The sequence below is a fragment of the Haliotis cracherodii genome, unplaced genomic scaffold (genome assembly GCF_022045235.1).
Source record: "Haliotis cracherodii isolate W230 unplaced genomic scaffold, xgHalCrac1.p SCAF_43, whole genome shotgun sequence".
Classification (NCBI taxonomy): domain Eukaryota; kingdom Metazoa; phylum Mollusca; class Gastropoda; order Lepetellida; family Haliotidae; genus Haliotis; species Haliotis cracherodii.
In genome coordinates this window covers 419,027-440,605 of record NW_027266301.1, presented here as the reverse complement: position 1 = coordinate 440,605, position 21,579 = coordinate 419,027, and the positions used below count along the sequence as shown (strand labels likewise).

General features: G+C 39.3%; 1 protein-coding gene across 1 annotated transcript; it reads left to right on the top strand.

The window, feature by feature from the left end:
* Positions 1-388: 388 nt before the first annotated feature.
* LOC139441716 (nephrin-like) lies at positions 389-21,541 on the top strand (the record flags this gene model as incomplete). Its single annotated transcript, XM_071222511.1, has 7 exons — positions 389-687; positions 2,365-2,564; positions 9,944-10,255; positions 11,191-11,478; positions 18,716-18,991; positions 19,325-19,597; positions 21,264-21,541. Coding segments are annotated over exons 1-7 (1,926 nt in total), but the record flags the coding sequence as incomplete, so codon positions are not given.
* Positions 21,542-21,579: the final 38 nt, after the last annotated feature.

Here is a 21,579-nt window from a genome sequence, read left to right as displayed (position 1 = left end):
ACAGCAAGAGACAAATTTCATTTAATTAAATTCCGGTCTCCAGCAGCTCCAGCATCAAATCGATGCATGGACACGACTGGCCTTGTGTTTGTTTAGACGGCACAATTCGTTGTGCAGAGTTAGGTCTCATATATCTATGATCGTGGGTTCGAATCCTACATCATACATATGAGCCAAACTCGCTCACTCGGGGAGGGGGGGTTGTCGGCAAAAATGTCGAGAAAAAAATGTCGGCAAAATGATCATGGCTACCGTTCCCCACTGACGTCTCAGTTGACGATGTTGTTGCATCAAGACAACTTTGACCGGTAGTCAGGTTTAAGACTTGCCCAACGAAGGCGTAATTACAACAACAACAAAACTACGTCTGCATTGTTTGTAAACAAACATGGCTGACCATTTGACATCTGTCAAAGGAAATGACCTCGTTAAAGTGGACGGAGATCTGACAGGAAGAGTTATTCGCATAATTCAACTTCTGAACACATTTAATGTATTTGTTGTCAAAACTGCATATGGCCAGATTGAAGTTCCAAGATTCCGATTGCGAGTTTCGCCAGAGTCTGTTTCTAGTGCGCAAAACACAACACCCCCAAGTCCGGGGTTGCCAGCGTCTGTGCTAGAGGACTTGCTGTTTGACGACTTTTTCGACCCCCCGAATCCAAACACCGGACTGAATGCAGAAAGGTTTGCCTTGTGAACGATGATGACATAGAAAATTTCTTAACTGCCAATGAAAACGAAAACACTATGAAAAATACGTAACTAGATATGAATTTAGTGCACAAATTTATACAAGAAAGTTTAAACGACACAAGAAAGGTGGAAGGAATTAGCCCCAGTGAACTTAACATTATTCTTTGTAAATTTTTCATTTCGGCACGCAAATCAGATGGTTCGGAATACGAACCGTCTACTCTGAAGGGGATCAAGGCTAGCATTGAGCGTTACCTCAAGCGACAAGATTACAAACATCTGCTGGCGGAATCTATGCACTTTGCTAAACTGAGGGAGGTTTTGAAATCAAAACAAAAATCATTAAAAAAGCAAGGAAAAGGAAACTTACCCCAGCGAGCTGATCCTGTGTCCGACATGGAACTGAATAAACTCCGTGAATGCTGACAGCTTGGCACTAAGTCTCCAGATGCTGTGTTAAACACATTGTGGTGGAACAATACAGTCTACTTTGGACTGAGGTCGGCCACGACCCACAGACGAATGCAGTGGGGCGACGTAACACTCAAAACTGATTCCGATAATAAGGAATATTTACAGTATTTGGAACGTCAGTCCAAAACATGACAAGGTGATCAATCCCGTGACTTGGCACCCAAAGCGTGGGCTCAACCTGGGGACGAATGTTGTCCGGTGGCAGTTTACAGGTTGTATCGGGATGTTCGCCCGCGAGACTTTAGCAATGGTGAGAGTCCATTTTATCTTGCACCCAACACACAGTTCGGCGTAAAGCTCGGAACTTAAAACATTAATTTCACTCGTGACATATTTTCCGTAATCACTCGTACCTCGTGGGTTATTCTATAAATGTACATGGGCCTATGGCTTGCATACATATTCTGACTAAAGGCTTCTAAAGTACTTGTGGCTGACACATTGTGCAACATGACCAGTTGTGCTGACATACTTACATATTGAAAATAACAAAGGCCATGTGCAATTCAGTTTCATTGATAGGATTAAGAGCCAGTTCACATTCAGCCAGTCAAAACAAATAAATCATTTGATATCGAAGAGCACATGCGAATACTTACTTCGTTTTGACATCAACATGTCGCGATGTCGCACTGTTGCGTTGTCGCGTTTATATTAATTACTGCATTTTTAAATATTTTAAGAAAGTGCGACAACACAACAATGTGATAAAACAACATTTCATCACCGACAATACAAATATGTAAAACAACTTCAAAAGTAATGATAAAAGATTTGTTTTAAAGTAACCCACATTTCCATTGGTAATTCGGGTTAAGAACCACTGGAGCGAGCAAAAGACCTCTGGGGTTTTGAAAAGAAATATAACCATTTCTGTGCATGTGTATATTAGTTCACGTGCTCCCCATGCGTACCAGTCATCAAAAGTGGAGAGAACGGGACAATGCGACAGCATGATAATGTCCCTCTAGGATTCCATAAACACGGTCAAAATGTAAGATATCATGAAACATATTATAGTGGTGGACAGATACCAACACAAAGACACAAAGATCAAGTAAAACTTGCTATTACAGTTCCGGTAACTTCTGTGACATTGACAAACATCAACTCTGATAACGAGGAGATACGACAAGCAGCGGGTCAATCCCTGACCTTGACCTGTGTGACCTCAGCCAGTTTCCCCACATCTAGTGTGACCTGGGTGACCTTGCCATCAGGAACGACTCCTACAGTCAGCACAGAGACGACATCTGGTGTCCTGGTGAAGACAACAAGCTCCGTCACATTCACTGTCAGTAGGACTGACCAGGGGAGGAGTATTCACTGTCAGGCTGAAAACATCAACGGTCAGACATCCCCACAGTCTAACAGAGCCACACTGGAGGTTTGGTGTAAGTAGACAGTCCGACAGAGCCACACTGGATGTTTGATGTAAGTAGACATAGTCAAAGAGAGCCACACAAGAAGTTTGGCTAAGTAGACCCCATCTAACAGAGGTACACTTGAGGTTTGATGTAAGTGGACCCAGCCTAACAGAGGTACACTGGAGGTTTGGTGTAAGTAGTAGACCCAGTCTAACAGAGCCATACTGGAGGTTTGATGTAAGTAGACCCAGCCTAACAGAGCCACGCTGGAGGTGTGATGTAAGTAGACCCAGTCTAAGAGAGCCACACTGGAGGTATGGTGTAAGTAAACCCAGTTTAATACAGATACGCTGGAGGTTTGATGTAAGTAGACCCAGTCTAACAGAGCCACGCTGGGGGTTTGGTGTAAGTAGACCCAGTAAATATAGATACACTGGAGGTTTGATGTAAGTGGACCCAGTCTAATAGGGGTACACTGGAGGTTTTGGTGTAAGTCGACCAAGTCTAACATAGCTACACTTGAGGTTGGATGTAAGTGGACACAGCCTAACAGAGCCACACTGGAGGGATGGTGTAAGTAGACGTAGTCTAACAGAGCCACACTGGAGGTGTGATGTAAGTAGACCCAGTCTAACAGTGCCACGCTGGGGTTGTGATGTAAGTAGACCAAGTCAAACAGAGCCATACTGGAGGTATTGTGTAAGTAGACCCAGTCTAACAGAGGTACACTGGAGGTTTGATTTAAGTAAACCTAGTCTAACAGAGCCATATTGGGGGTTTGGTGTAAGTAGACACTGTCTAACAGAAACACACTGGATTTATGGTGCAGGTAGGCGTAGACTAACATAGCCATGACATGCAAGTATGTTGTTATTGTTTTGAATTTCATTATGAATTATAAAATCTCAATCAAGCGTGCTGTTCATAAAGTCATTGTTTGTGAACAACGGGAGAGTATGTGTAGGTAGGATATTTGTTACATCACATGTTGCTTCTTTTTAATAACCTGGGGTATTATGGTACCTGTATTCATTCGCTGGCATAGCTTCGTCTGGGAAGTGACTTAAAATCATTCGAACGGATTGCACGTGATACATCGGAGAAACAAGGACTATTTGAACACATATTAAACTCGACCTTACATTGTCTGAGCTTCTGGCAGAAAGTTAAGCATGGTACATTAGAAAGGCGGAAGGCGGAGATGGAAGGGTGCCATTCCTCAAGACAGATTTTTTAATTGTTACAGCACATTTCGATAACCCTTTGATATTATTCAAAATATTTCTGAACTGTGAAACAGAATTTCAAATAGAACTTATACTATAGATAACCTAATAAATGTAGTTCCAATTCCCACTTCGCTTTATATGTTCTTTATGTGAAAGTCAAGCCTCACGAAATGGTCAAAAACATAAATACTACCCGAATCTTTGTAATAAAATAATGTATATATTATTCTACACACCTTCATACTGATGTCGATAATAACCTGTTTTCAACACTCGGTTAAAATTAGCCGAAAGGCCAAAATGACAAATACAATAAGGATTTTTTGAGAATGTTAGCCAAGTCATAGGGACCGACCATGTTATATTCTATTTTCTGAAATAAAATGCTCGAGAAAATGCTTGAAAAAAATGATAGTGCTTCTGACTTATCAGCCACAAAAAATACATTGTTGCAATCTGTTTTCCCTAAAAACAACATGTAGGCTCATAGTTCTGGTATTGCAGATTAGCAAGACTCCATACAAAATCCCGTATACTGACTCCGAGTCAAGTAGTCCTTGTTTTATCTACTTATTCACAGGTGGTATGGCGCGGCGGGGATCGAAGCACTGGCTTGCGATCTCTGGGCAGGTGGTTTATTCACTAGACCATGAAGGCGGCCATACTTTGATGAGACATGATACATTAAAACACTTACAGAGTACGATTCTATAGTTGGACCGGCCCTCATAAAAGTGCACATTAAAATGTCCTGAATATAAGAGGCAGTTAGGTAGCCAAGTGGTTAAAGCGTTCGCTCGTCACTCCAAAGACCCCAGTTTGATTTTCCTCAAGAAGACGGTATGTGACACCCAGTTATGATGTATCGACCCGTGATATAGCTGGGATATTGCTGAAAACAGCGAAAACGTCACCCACTCACTCACGTACATTTTATAACGCTTGTTCATAAATCCTTTCTTAACACCAACATATTTAACTACACACGGCATTTAAAGTGGATAATGCCTCGGTATTAAGGGACAACAAACAATGCCTAGTCGGCTGTGTCTGCGTAGGGTATTCATGTTCAACTGTTGCATTGTATCTCAGTGGGCCGTCGCCCATTTTTTGTTGATTTTTTGTTTAGTGAGACTTTTGATTTCTGATTTTGAGCTGGGTAAGTTTAAGCTGGGAGTTAAAGGGATAATTTCGCTGTTTTATCTGCCTTTTCATTTCCAAAGATTCCTACGTGGGCGGGGGTCCAAATGAACTCTATTTGTTCACCCGCCCTAGTTAAGTTGTTTGAGCTATTGAGTATTTGATTTATTAGTTTGGGGTGGTTTTTAGTGTTTTTATTTTTGAGGGCTTGTAGTCCAATGAGGGAGTCGGTTAGGATGAGGATTTTTTTGTTGCTTTTTAGATTGCTGATTGTGTAGTGCTGAGACAACTACTGACTGATATTGAAGATTTAGCGTGCGCTTTCCGACTGCAGCGTATTTCGCACACGGGCCTGGCCGGACCATTTAGTGTATTCCGAAAAGGGTGAAAGTGGTGTGTGCAACCCAAGAGGGGGCTTTTAGGGGTTGCTTATATTGAATTTTTGAGATTTTTAAATTTGGAATAAATGCCGAGGTGGGTGGAGGAGGGAACTAAGGGTGCCGGGTGAGGTGGGTGTTTGTATGTATATTGGATTTTGGATTGGTAGATTAATGAGTTTTAAGATGCACTTAATTAGATCTGTTTTGATTAGGAATACGGCTAGGGCCTTGAAGTTTTCTAGTTTATTTTTGGGGTTTAGTATTTCATCTAGAGTAGGAACCTTATTTAGATTGAGGGTGGTTTGTAGTGTGGTTCTGTGTGTTTGGTAGTGGGTGCAGTGGATGAGTGCGTGTTCTGTGGTTTCGGGTTGTTTGCAGTGGGGGCAGTTGCCTGTGGTGTGTCTTCTCAGATTTTTTAGGTGGTTATTTAGGTTCGTGTGTCCTGTTTGGAGTTTTGTAATTGATCTGTCAAATTTTTTAGAGGGGTGTAGGATTTTAGGCTTGGCTAGTGGTTTTCAGAGCACTTTTTTGATTTGGCTATTTGAGTTTTAATATTGATTATGCCATTTTTTGGTTATTTTTTGTTTGTTTACACTTTTAATTTCTGATTTTGAGATGGGTAGGTTTAGGCTTATTTCTGGTATTTTAAGAGATAATTTAGCTGCTTTATCGGCGCTTTCGTTGCCGTAAATTCCTACGTGGGCGGGGATCCACAAGAAGGTTATTTGTTTGCCTGCTTTTGTTAGGTCGTTGGAGCTTTTAAGTATTTGTTTTTTTAATTTAGGTCGTTTTTTGGTATTTTTGTTTTGGAGGGCTTGTAGTCCACTAAGGGAGTCGGTGAGAATTAGGATTTTATTGTTGTTTTTAGATTGTTGGTTATGCAGGGCTGAGGCCATGCCCATAAGTTCGGCCGTGAACATAGATTGGTTGTTAGGGAGTCGGTAAGATTGTTTGGATATAACTGGTTGTGTGGTATGGACTCCGAAGCCTGTGTGGTTGGAGATCGGGTCTGAAGATCCGTCAGTGTATATGTGACACCCATTTGGCCAATTTTCGTATATGTATGCAAGTGTTGTGGTTTTAGCTATGTTTGGGTCGGTTTGTTTATTCATTTGGTTAGCTAGCGTTGTGTCTATTTTGGGTATTTTAAGTTTAGGGGTGAAGATGGGTGATTTTTTGCAGTTTTGTTTAAGATTTTGAGTTTGGTGTTCAATGAGGTAGTTAGTTATTCTTTGGGATATTGGGGTGAGTAAGGGGTGTTTGCGAGCTAAAGTTTGGTTTCTTGGGCTAATGTTTTGGTTAATTATGAGACAACTAATAGGTCTCAAGCTTAAGTATTCGGCTGGATGGCAGCTGCCATTTAATTACAAAATAGACAGTCGTCTAGACGGCTCACATGTAAGTGCGCCGACATGTGCCTAAGATCATAAAATGGACAATCTTTGGTAACATCTAATTTATTGTTGTCTCACGCCAGAGCTGTGAATAATTCTGTTCATTGAACAATTGGAATTCAGGAAGTTATCAATAATTGTTTTACTTAACATAAGATAAGAGAAAATGTTTACAACATAATATTATGATGTCAGGACGTACTACAGTCAAAACCATACATTTTAAAATCAATTTAATGACAGACTATGATTTCCAAGTCCCGATTAGCAAATCAATGAGGTATCAGTTTCACCACATGTGCACAGACCGCCTATACTTATATATATATTTTTCATAACTATTCTCCAGTTAAAGTCCTATCCTCTTATCAAAAGATCTGTGAGAGTGATCATCATTAACGAAACTCATTCTCGTCAAAGAATACAGAACAAATGAAGAATCAGATGCATACATTTATTGCCATGCTTCATTCATCACGAAGTAGATTTACATACATTTGTGAATAGCACTTAAACTGTGATAATGAATTTTACCATTGTCCATATTATATTATAAATATTAACCATAATATGGATTTCCGAATATATAAACGACTCCAAACGTTGATATTTCAGACAAAAACAAAGTCAGCTGTCTTTTAACGTTCAGGGGAAAAGGGTTAGCTTTCACAATTGAACATTTGTTTTCACAAAAGGACAATCAAATCAAGCCAAAAACAGTAAAAATACTCATATATGGTTAGCGACCGTCATAATACAGCGAGGGAGGAAATTCGTCTGCTCTAACTGCCTTCACAAAAAACATTCCAGCCCTTAATTACCGAGGCAGCTGTGACGTAGTAGCATTACATTCGCTGCGTTTGCAGCATATAAGATGTGTAATCTGTGGAGTGACTAAAGTAATATTACGGCTGAAATCTTACTTGCATGGATGTTTTAATAGAAAACTTACGGTTTAAAAGCACAATTGTTCTTATATAATGTTTTTAGGTTTGGTTTATAAATACAAGAAAAGGTTTTTATACATATAAAACTGGTCGCAAATACAGCTGAACAATAGAAAAATAAAAATAGGAGTTGTGAATAGTGACAAATTTTAATTACATCACTGTGTCAATAATTATTGATTGATTCCGTCAAACAACTATCAAACCATTTATTGCCATGTACGTACATGTACACAGGAAGTTATGATGTATCGACCCGTGATATAGCTGGGATATTGCTGAAAACAGCGAAAACGTCACCCACTCACTCACGTACATTTTATAACGCTTGTTCATAAATCCTTTCTTAACACCAACATATTTAACTACACACGGCATTTAAAGTGGATAATGCCTCGGTATTAAGGGACAACAAACAATGCCTAGTCGGCTGTGTCTGCATAGGGTATTCATGTTCAACTGTTGCATTGTATCTCAGTGGGCCAGCATTATAAATCGGTCCGGACAAGCACAAGCAGCCACACACACACACACACACACACACACACACACACACACACACACACACACACACACACACACACACACACACACACACACACACACACACACACACACACACACACACACACACACACACACATGCATGCACGTCGCTTTTCAAGTGCAATAATATTGTACGCGACGTTAAAACTCATTTCACCTCACCTCATCTGAAGTGGATAAAACATTAAATCTAGGGCAGAAATGATTTAATACAAAGCAACAATGAAGTTCATAAGATACAGAAGATCCTATATAATATGATAAGTGCTTAATTGATACAGTAATATGACTACCGGTCATACTACTTGTTGTAAAGGATGGGGAATGAGAGCTCACAGCAATGAAACGATGACATGAAAAAAAGGGTATCAAGCGTGCAATTAACTTTAGTTTGAATAAGTGGATAAAAAAGTATTTAGTGAACAGTCATGAATCGGAACATGCAAACGAGTCGAATGTCTCCACACTCAGACGGTGGAAGAAACAGTGAAACAGTAGGAAGCGCGTGATTGTTTTGTCTGGCTTGCTCTCACCATGACTGCTCAAATACGACCGACAAGAAGTAATAATTACAGTCCACCATGTCATATTTTCCTGTATTTGTCTATATTCCCATGTGATATCTATGTGTTTTGTGAAAACAACAAGTCTACTAATCATTTTGAATGAAATAATACTTGGGGAGGTTCACTCTGTGCGGGAAAGACGTGCGTCTTAAATGTCAATTATTATAACAAAGATGTTAGGGAGCTTACTACCCTCGTGGGTATTCATATGGTAAGTATCATCTAAAAGGAATATAGTACAATATTACAGTCACCAATGGGAATTCTATACAGAACACTTCTGGCAAAACGTTGCTGTGTACATATGTATGTGTTTATCTGTTCAAAGATTAATCTATTTCCTCAATGTGTACATTAAGGGTGTTAATTAAATATTTACTCGCTTGAATTTACCCATTTACAATACATCATGCATTCATTCATTCTCTTTGCGTTTTGTTTATTATGCCAGTCCAGTTTGTTTTGCGAATATTTTTACTGATGAATTAATAAAAAAATGAAGATTATGATTAACATATATAACTTTCCCAATTATACGTAACACTTGGTCAGTGCGCACACAAGAGACATATAAGCATCGAAGTATATTCTCTGTTGTACCTAATACAAAAAACAATATGCATTTATTTACATTAATGTTCAAGGGGTACATGTCAATTTTCACCTATCGTTTTAAACATCATGTCTCGATCGGTTCATGAAACCTTCCTGTTTACTTGTGTAGCAATCACATATGATGCCTCCTTATTACTTTACAACATGACGCATTTATTGAAATGTTTCAATGATTATATGGAAATGTGCTTATGTAATATAATGAAAAGTGTCAATAATTAGGCATAATGCATAGCCATACTTCATTTATGCATTAAAGGTTTCAGGGTATAGACGTTTTGAGGACGTTTTTAACGAATTATGAGCAATTCACAGTCAGAGGATCTCTACCTTTAATACATATGTCAATGCGTGCAGTGCTGTGTGGTCTTTAGTGTGGTGAATGTGAAATGTAAAGTAACGAGAGTGCAACTGCATTTTACAATTCCGAATGGTTGATACTAGTGATACCAAGAATTTGGTGTTTTGCAACTATAGTGTAAAAACATACCAACATTTACACACTGTAAATATTCTTTCAGAAACCTTTACGTCATCAAATAAACATTTAGTCAATACGGTCATGATCATTCTACATTTTTGTCACCAGACGGACCTGACACTAACCAGGTGAAAGTAACAAAACCAGCAAACACCGTGGTGGCAGAGGACCGTGACCTGACCTTGACATGTGAGACCTTGACCTCTGTATCTCCTGGAGTGACCTTCACCTGGGACTACAGTGATGGGTCTGGCATAACAGGAGGAAGCACGGGATCTGTGACAGGATCAGCGGGTACCACGTGGTCTCAGACTCGTACATTCCGTCCTGTCAGGAGCAAGACAGATGTCAGGTGCAGTGTGAGAAACACCAGGACAGCAGTGGCGGTCACCAAGACTCTGTCACTCGGGGATGTCAAGTGTAAGTTGGTTTACAGGACGTCCAGTTCTTGCACTGATACACATGCATTTGTGTTTATATGCTCAATATGCGCATATTTCTCAACCACAGACGTCACTCGGGGATGTCAAGTGTAAGTTGATTTACATCACGTCCAGTCCTTGCACTGATACACATGCATTTGTGTTTATATGCTCAATATGCTCATATTTCTCAACCACAGACGTCACTCGGGGATGTCAAGTGTAAGCTGATTTACATCACGTCCAGTTCTTGCACTGATACACATGTATCATGTTACGCCATTTAACCATGTAGACAGGGGCTAGAGTATATTAGGCGAAAGTGTGCTATGAAGCATTGAATCATGTCTACCATATTGGATACCAAACTTATAATTCATTTCTATTTTTCGAAATTGTGCTTTGACATTCTGAGTCTGGAATATTTCATTAAACTGCAATGTATCATTTACGATACAATCATCGCTGTCGGGTTAAGACAGTGTTGGAAATGTAGGCTCATTCTCTTCAAACCTCATACCAAACAGGCATGAAATTATCGATATCTTATCAAAGGGGCTTTGCGATGAACCTCTCCATTTTATGTTTATCTATTTAAAAGTGTGTTTCTTTTAATGTTAGATCTCCACGTGAGATTCTACAGACCTCCCCCCACACCCCTTCACACACACACTCTCCCTGGCCAGCCAACACATCAGGATTTTCCCTCTGTGATGTAGATATAAACTTACATGATGCTCATCTTTTGATTCTACAGACCCACCTCCAGGCCGCCCTACAGTCCAGGATTTCACCTCTGTGATGTAGATATAAACTTACATGATGCTCGTCTTTTGATTCTACAGACTCACCTCCAGGCCGCCCTATAGTCCAGGATTTCCCCTCTGTGATGTATGTATAAACCTACATGATGCTCTTCTTTTGATTCTACAGACCCACCTCCAGGCCGCCCTACAATCCAGGATTTCCCCTCTGTGATGTATACTGGAGTACAGAAGACCATCAGGTGCACAGTGACAGGAGGCAATCCTCTGGCTGACATCACGTGGTCCTGTTACAACACCAGCAACACAGGCAGTGAGTCGAGCAGGGAGGGAACCAAGACATCCTCACTCACCTTCCTGGTCACTAAACACCAGAACTCCAGGCAGTGTGAGTGTCGAGCAACGTGGATGTATGGAGGATACGATGAGACTGTGACACAGACGTTTACTGTGTATTGTGAGTATTGTGGTAGATGTGTTAATACAAGACAGATACAGGTAGTTAAGAGGCTCGGCACTGTGGTTATGTGGACTTAGTATTGTCATTCTGAACACATATAAACTAGACAACCTCTCTTCAACAAGGAGAAAAACGTCACATGTATATGGTTGGCATATGAGTGGGTGAGTGAGTGAGTTGGCTTTAACGCCGATTTTAACATTATTCCAGTTATATCACGGCGTGTCAGCTTAATGTGGGAGGAAAACTCGGAGTGATGCAGGTCTCAGACGTTTACCACTTTGGTGAAATCCACGAGCACAGGTATGGTGCTGACAAACCTAGAAACATAATAGGGGCGAACCGGGATTTGAACCCACAACAAAGGGTTTCTGGCGTGGAAGGATAAGATGCCGATTCTAAAAGCATGTTCATGATAGCATGTATATACATAAGCATCAACATCTGCATTAACGGAGATGCTTCAATCTGGCTTCAAACTCGGTTCAATCACAAGATTCAATTTGGAATGAACGTTGGAATGCTTTGGAAAGATCGCTTATTCCCAACTTTCCAAAGCTTGGAAAGATTGATCTTTCCAGAAAATCCAAAATTGGAATGGCAACATTTCCAAACATATTTCCAACACTGGAAATGTTTGAAATGACTTGGAATGGTTTGGAATTGTTTGGAATTGTTTGGAAATATGGTTAGAAGGAACAAGTTAAAATATGTTTTATCAGTAATTTGAACAATAAAAAGACTATGAATTAGGGGCTTTAGGGGTAATATAGTAATTTTAAAATTTTGAGATTTGGAAAGAATGCTAAGAGTGGGTGGGGGACGAACTAAGGGAGCTGTGTGTGTTGGGTGGTTGTTAGATAAGGTAGTTTGGTTTTATTATTTTATTTGGGGTTTAAATGCGACTAATTTGAATTTTTCTAATTTATTCTGTGGATTTAGGATTGATTCTAGTGTAAGTCCGATTTTAAGATTTAGGGTGGTCTGTAGTGTTGTTCGGTGTGTTTGGTTGTGTGTGCAGTGAATGAGTACGTGTTCTGGTGTTTCTTGTTGTTTGCAATGTGGGCAGTTTCCTGTTTTGTGTAGATTAGCTATTTTACGGCGATTATTTAGTTTGGTGTGGCCTGTTTGTAGTTTAGTAATTATTCTGTCGAATTTTTGGGATGGGTGTAGTATTTTTGGTTTATTTAGGTTTTTTTTTAGTACTTTTCTGATTTGGCTATTTAAGTTTTGGTATATATTTTGCCATTTTTTGTTGATTTTTTGTTTAGTGAGACTTTTGATTTCTGATTTTGAGCTGGGTAAGTTTAAGCTGGGAGTTAAAGGGATAATTTTGCTGTTTTATCTGCCTTTTCATTTCCAAAGATTCCTACGTGGGCGGGGGTCCAAATGAACTCTATTTGTTCACCCGCCCTAGTTAAGTTGTTTGAGCTATTGAGTATTTGATTTATTAGTTTGGGGTGGTTTTTAGTGTTTTTATTTTTGAGGGCTTGTAGTCCAATGAGGGAGTCGGTTAGGATGAGGATGTTTTTGTTGCTTTTTAGATTGCTGATTGTGTAGTGCTGAGACAACTACTGACTGATATTGAAGATTTAGCGTGCGCTTTCCGACTGCAGCGTATTTCGCACACGGGCCTGGCCGGACCATTTAGTGTATTCCGAAAAGGGTGAAAGTGGTGTGTGCAACCCAAGAGGGGGCTTTTAGGGGTTGCTTATATTGAATTTTTGAGATTTTTAAATTTGGAATAAATGCCGAGGTGGGTGGAGGAGGGAACTAAGGGTGCCGGGTGAGGTGGGTGTTTGTATGTATATTGGATTTTGGATTGGTAGATTAATGAGTTTTAAGATGCACTTAATTAGATCTGTTTTGATTAGGAATACGGCTAGGGCCTTGAAGTTTTCTAGTTTATTTTGGGGTTTTAGTATTTCATCTAGAGTAGGAACCTTATTTAGATTGAGGGTGGTTTGTAGTGTGGTTCTGTGTGTTTGGTAGTGGGTGCAGTGGATGAGTGCGTGTTCTGTGGTTTCGGGTTGTTTGCAGTGGGGGCAGTTGCCTGTGGTGTGTCTTCTAAGATTTTTTAGGTGGTTATTTAGGTTCGTGTGTCCGGTTTGGAGTTTTGTAATTGATCTGTCAAATTTTTTAGAGGGGTGTAGGATTTTAGGTTTGGCTAGTGGTTTTCAGAGCACTTTTTTGATTTGGCTATTTGAGTTTTGATATTGATTATGCCATTTTTTGGTTATTTTTTGTTTGTTTACACTTTTAATTTCTGATTTTGAGATGGGTAGGTTTAGGCTTATTTCTGGTATTTTAAGAGATAATTTAGCTGCTTTATCGGCGCTTTCGTTGCCGTAAATTCCTACGTGGGCGGGGATCCACAAGAAGGTTATTTGTTTGCCTGCTTTTGTTAGGTCGTTGGAGCTTTTAAGTATTTGTTTTTTTAATTTAGGTCGTTTTTTGGTATTTTTGTTTTGGAGGGCTTGTAGTCCACTAAGGGAGTCGGTGAGAATTAGGATTTTATTGTTGTTTTTAGATTGTTGGTTATGCAGGGCTGAGGCCATGCCCATAAGTTCGGCCGTGAACATAGATTGGTTGTTAGGGAGTCGGTAAGATTGTTTGGATATAACTGGTTGTGTGGTATGGACTCCGAAGCCTGTGTGGTTGGAGATCGGGTCTGAAGATCCGTCAGTGTATATGTGACACCCATTTGGCCAATTTTCGTATATGTATACAAGTGTTGTGGTTTTAGCTATGTTTGGGTCGGTTTGTTTATTCATTTGGTTAGCTAGCGTTGTGTCTATTTTGGGTATTTTAAGTTTAGGGGTGAAGATGGGTGATTTTTTGCAGTTTTGTTTAAGATTTTGAGTTTGGTGTTCAATGAGGTAGTTAGTTATTCTTTGGGATATTGGGGTGAGTAAGGGGTGTTTGCGAGCTAAAGTTTGGTTTCTTGGGCTAATGTTTTGGTTAATTATGAGACAACTAATAGGTCTCAAGCTTAAGTATTCGGCTGGATGGCAGCTGCCATTTAATTACAAAATAGACAGTCGTCTAGACGGCTCACATGTAAGTGCGCCGACATGTGCCTAAGATCATAAAATGGACAATCTTTGGTAACATCTAATTTATTGTTGTCTCACGCCAGAGCTGTGAATAATTCTGTTCATTGAACAATTGGAATTCAGGAAGTTATCAATAATTGTTTTACTTAACATAAGATAAGAGAAAATGTTTACAACATAATATCATGATGTCAGGACGTACTACAGTCAAAACCATACATTTAAAAATCAATTTAATGACAGACTATGATTTCCAAGTCCCGATTAGCAAATCAATGAGGTATCAGTTTCACCACATGTGCACAGACCGCCTATACTTATATATATATTTTTCATAACTATTCTCCAGTTAAAGTCCTATCCTCTTATCAAAAGATCTGTGAGAGTGATCATCATTAACGAAACTCATTCTCGTCAAAGAATACAGAACAAATGAAGAATCAGATGCATACATTTATTGCCATGCTTCATTCATCACGAAGTAGATTTACATACATTTGTGAATAGCACTTAAACTGTGATAATGAATTTTACCATTGTCCATATTATATTATAAATATTAACCATAATATGGATTTCCGAATATATAAACGACTCCAAACGTTGATATTTCAGACAAAAACAAAGTCAGCTGTCTTTTAACGTTCAGGGGAAAAGGGTTAGCTTTCACAATTGAACATTTGTTTTCACAAAAGGACAATCAAATCAAGCCAAAAACAGTAAAAATACTCATATATGGTTAGCGACCGTCATAATATAGCTAGGGAGGAAATTCGTCTGCTCTAACTGCCTTCACAAAAAACATTCCAGCCCTTAATTACCGAGGCAGCTGTGACGTAGTAGCATTACATTCGCTGCGTTTGAAGCATATAAGATGTGTAATCTGTGGAGTGACTAAAGTAATATTACGGCTGAAATCTTACTTGCATGGATGTTTTAATAGAAAACTTACGGTTTAAAAACACAATTGTTCTTATATAATGTTTTTAGGTTTGGTTTATAAATACAAGAAAAGGTTTTTATACATATAAAACTGGTCGCAAATACAGCTGAACAATAGAAAAATAAAAATAGGAGTTGTGAATAGTGACAAATTTTAATTACATCACTGTGTCAATAATTATTGATTGATTCCGTCAAACAACTATCAAACCATTTATTGCCATGTACGTACATGTACACAGGAAGTCGGCGCTGTCGGAGGCTCCAGGTAAATAAACATCGTGGTTTTATGACGGGAGATCAGACGAACCGTGAACCAGGGGCATGCGACGAAATTACACCTAAAGGTGGTAGAACCAGCGTATTGTCTCTTGGACTGGCTAATTGACCGTACGTATAATTGGTAAATATATTCGTTTTGACACCCGTGTTTCATGCGCATCCCGGCTCATAAGCAGAATACAGACAAATGAGGCCCCGTGATCAGCGGAGCGTGAACAACATGGATGCCGCCTTTCGGCCGTACCGAACAGTCAAGCTGCGATCTCGGAACTGAATCCAATTGCAAGCGGAGACAAGATTACTTCCCTTACCCAATCATGATCGTTGCTCAGAAATGTTCAAATCTATCTTCAGTAAATCATGAAATTAATGCGAGCATGACATTTATGCGAGAAATGCGATCGCCAGTGCCTCTGATTATTTTAATATGTTTCATTTCATCATGATAAAAAAGTTAGTCACTTCTAAGGTTACCACATTGAAAATGGAAACGATCGTTAACAAAAACAACAAAATGTATTCTCTCATCACTCAGCCTAACAGTGATATAACTGCAAATTAAACAATCAAGTACGCTAAAGTATTGCACATGGTGGGTGGAGGACCAGGGGCACTTTGAGTTTGACAGGTGTCATCAACTGGTCAAGTAACATCACGGTTTGTATATTCACGTTGATTGGACGGTCTAGACTGGCGCCAACTAATCATGACGGCGTCTTCAGAACAGAACAGAACTTTATTTCTCCCAGGTTTAGGCTTACGTGGATAACGGAAAATTTTGTTTAAGTTATAGCACATTTGTAATTCAGTCTAATATACTTTCATTGATTGATTATATGGCTGCGGTCGTAGATCCGGATGTATCTAAATATGCTCAGTATATACACAGGGTTTATTGTTATACTATTAGGATTAATAGATACAATTGAGTATTTATACCCTTGATCATAAAGTTAGTCACTACTTTCACACTTTGATTTGTATGATTTGGGTTATGATTAAATTGACAAAATAAGAAATCATTCCGTGTATATGTGTATTATATATTGTACACCAATACCTAATTAAATTGTGTATAAATAAGGACACTAGGTTAATTACTGTAATTGATCATTTGATAAACATATTCACCTTTAGTTGTGTGATATGTGACAGAGGTAAAGCTAATTCATAACAACTAATTGTCCCATTTATTTGATTTCTATCTTTTATATGAAACAAATGCTATAACATGGGGTGATAAACTTCATTGGCAATAGACGTAGCATATAATTGTCAACATGAACAGTCTACTCTGTTCCAGATATGTATATTCATTTTGTCAGCATTTAAATCGTTGCATTCCTGGCTCAATGATTCATTTGACGAAATCTTGTTCCCTGTTTTGGAATTACCGTCAGATAGTTCCAGAACAATTATAAAATTTTCAGCCCTATGTGTTACACATAATTCCGAGATAATTCGAAGTTCATATTCTTGTACGAACACTTATCAAAATTCATTTTTACCTTGTACTATTATGTACATATGCATATTAGTTCAAATTGTAATAATGAGGCCCTCTGTATTCTCGAAACGGTCTTTGTTCTACAACAACCGTAAGACGGTATGGGAAAACAAAATATTTGTTTAATTGTTCAAAGTTCAAAGTCAGTGTCATATGATTATATAGACAAGGAAGATAAGACATTAAATATAAAGAGTAGCCACTTTAAATGACATAATTTATTTTAGTTAAATTCGCTCATGATTTGGTCTTTTCGTGGTACATTGTGCCAAAATACTCTTAATTATTTATTTTCATGCATTTACTAATCTCACATAAGGTCAAAAGTTGTACAACTTTTAACAGATATGATTATGACATGTTGTATCCAAACATTTCCAAACATTTCCAAACAACTCCAAACAAATCCAAGCTTGGAAATATGACCTTTCCAAATGGTCATATGGTCATATTTCCAGTTGGAATGGTGGTATTTCCAAGTTTTGGATTTTTTGGAATGGATGATATTTTGTCCAGTGAATGTTGATGAACGTGAGAAAAGTCCGCACGATGATCACCTCTGATGTCATACACGTCAGCAGATGGTTTCCTGATGTGAAATTTAAACAACAGCATATGTTCCGAATAATATTAACGACACGATGTTGCATCCTTTGACATGAGGACGACATTTCTAACGGTTGTTCACTTGGTCCAGGGGGCGCTACTCTCAAGTTCAAGGTCATGAGGAGACGCAGCGATGAATGTTGTGATGCCCTTTAGACATAATACTTTGTTTAATAGCGATGTTATGAACCTCTATAATGCCACAATGCTATGAACAACTACTAGGTGTATACTCTACTTATTTGTTCCACGAGTTCTGCGATCGATCATAGCCAACAGCAAAAACATGGACTTGACATATTTAAGTAAATTACGTCAAAAATGCAGTTTTCAGATGTATACGTAGTTTCACTACATAGTAGTGTCTATCGGGAGTAGAAACATTGCTAAGGCCCAAAACGTAAAATACAATGTTACACACAGGTGAACAGATCACTTGACTCTGCATGTGTTTGTGACGGGTGCCACTGGTGGGGTAGGATACGCTCCCATTTTCGCGAACACCTAGTACCATGTCTATTTGATAGTGAATCATGAACATATGTTTTGGCAGAGATTTATGAATATGGAAAGGACTTTGTCGCTTTAATTGTTATATAAATGGGGTATCTATAGAAATCAAGTGCAATATGTCAACCATTCAGTTTTCATATGCATACATATTGTACCGATGAACCTCTGGGATTTAGTGATAGTTAGAAGGATATATCCGTCTTGGAGCAAGCTAGGCCCATTCGAATGACTATCTGAGGGCTAGAACTGGTCCGTTCCGTACCTGATTTTATGACATTCTTATATATATACACCTGACAATGTATCATACTGTGCATCCCTAACACAGATCCACCTGACAAACCCACCACAACTAACCCAGGTACTCCGTGTGAAGGAAAGTCCACATCACTGACCTGTTCCTCGTCCCCTGACCATGGCAACCCTCCGGCCACCTTCTACTGGACAAAGAACAACGCAGCAGTCCACACAGGCAGCTCCTACACGTTCTCTCCAGTGAAGGCCGACAACGGAGCTGACATCAGATGTGCTGCTGGTAACACCTACACTGACAGAGCCGGATCATCACGTCCACAGTCAGATGCCAGGCAACTCAGTGTATATTGTAAGGATGTTTATTTATTTAGGTTGGAATCATTACCTCTTTACCTACTGTTCTACAGTTATCAGCGTTCCTATTTAATGCAATGAAGTCACTTCATTAGTAGTTAGTCATATTGTAATGTTAGGTTTTATTAGCCTCTAACTTGAAATATAGGTGTAAGTTCTATCACTTCTTTTGTGGCTTATCAAATGTTGATGCCATACGTTGTTTTGAGGAAGGTGGAGAATGTTAGAAGTGAAATATGCTTAGTACATTGTAATTTCATTCATTTTCTCATTCATGCTAGTAGTGCCTATTCTATGTGCAAATCCGAAACTGCAATTAACCCTTCAGATGCTGGCGTGCCAACAATAACTCCGGCTGCCACACAGACCAGGAAGGAAGGACAAAGCTTGTCTCTCTCATGTTCAGCTGATGGTAACCCTGACAACGCTGTCATCTCCTGGACCTTCAGTGCTTCCCCCATGGCAGGAAGCAGTGTGATGAAAGCTGACCTGAGCCGATCTGATGACGGGGAGTACGTCTGTACTGGAAGAGTCAACACAGGCAATGTGTGTCCTGGTGGTAGTCTACAGGGGAGGTCTACTGTCAGGGTGATTGTTAACTGTGAGTACAGATAGTGTCTGTGTGCATCACGTTAGTTGAAGCAACATAGATGTCTACAGGGGATGTCTACTGTCAGGGTCATTATTAACTGTGAGTACAGATAGTGTATGTGTATATCACATTAGTTAAAGCAACATAGGTGTCTACAGGGGGGTTTACTGTCAGGGTGATTGTTAACTGTGAGTACAGATAGTGTTTTTGTTTCACCTTAATTCAAGCAACATAGATGTCTACAGGGGAGGTCCACTGTCAGTGTGATTGTTAACTGTGAGTACAGATAGTATTGTATATCACCTTAATTCAAGCAACATAGATGTCTACTGGGGAGGTCTACTGTCAGGGTCACTGTTAACTGTGAGTACAGATAGTGTCTGTGTATATCACATTAGTTAAAGCAACATATATATCTACAGGGGAGGTCTACTGTCAGGGTCATTGTTAACTGTGAGTACAGATAGTGTCTGTGTATATCACATTAGTTAAAGCAACATAGATGTCTACAGGGGAGGTCTACTGTCAGGGTGATTGTTAACTGTAAGTACATATAGTGTCTGTATAGGGGAGGTCTACTGCCTCGGTGAATGTTAACTGTGAGTACAGATAGTGTCTGTGTAAATCACATAAGTTAAAGCAACATAGACGTCTACAGCGGAGGTCTACTGTCTAGGTGATTGTTAACTGTGGGTACAGATTGTGTCTGTGTATATCACATTAGCTGAAGTAATATAGATGTCCATACGGGCGTTCTAATGTTTTCGGGTCATTGCCCACTCTGACAATCAAGTAAATCAATGATTGTAACGTTGTAATTGCATTTCCGTCAGAACTTGGAACACACATCTATATACTAAACAAGCTCCCGTGTAACACAAACATACACACAAACAGCACGGGAGTATTGTTTTGTTTTACTACACGCTGATAAGCTTTTAAAACGTCATTAGATCGAACTACGGAAATTCCCCTCCTTAACTATATGAAAAGCATATGAAAACATCAATTCCTTCCCGTCTGATGGTAGCATTACATAGACATCGACGCGATCCACAGCATAATCCAATATTGAGTTTAACAGAATAGCGCAACTTGAAACATATTAAGTTAATACCCACAACGGTTTCCAACAACATCCTATGACGTAATTTGTGAAACTTCACAAGGCTGCTGGCGCATTGAGTTTGCATAATCTCATCACATTGATCTGTCATCTCTTCACGCAATGTTGTGAAATAAGCCCAGCGATGATCAGATTTTTCAATATTGTCAGTGTAACTGGTACCTGAAGTACATAAACACGCACTTAGGTATTAAACAACAGTTCATTGGATACCAGCGTATACGTATATGTCATATGAGTGGTATCTCCAACATGTCGGTAATAGGTACAAATATCTATCTATGTGCCTGTCTTTATTGTCAGCGGAGACAGACAGAGGCAATATACTGTCAATGTCACTGTTAACTGTGTCAGTTAAGTATACCAATGATTGTAACTTTGTGATGGTATTTGCAAGTATATCCTTTAACACACAAACACACATACACACACAAACATTCATGTACACATCTATATGTGCACATGTATATCAATATAAATAACAATATTTCTAAATCAATATTGACTTATATCGAAATGTTTTGACAGTCCGCAGTTGTTTTCCCCCAGATGCTCCTGACATTACCTTCAGCCCTGTGGACATCACAGAGGGACAGCCACTGACGTTGAAGTGTCAAGCTAGAGGTCGTCCTGCCTCATACACCTTCGGTAGATTCATTCAGTACTGGGGAAATACATCAGTTGACAGCCGAGCTGGAACACCGAGTGGAGCCGTCTACACATGGAGTGTTGGTGCTGCCACCTACCAGGACACTGGAGTGTATGAGTGCAGAGTGGACAACACTGTCACAGACAGGAATGATGTCTTAGTACAGAGGAAGAGAGTCAGTGTCAATATTAGAGGTAGGTGTACTTTGTGTATGAG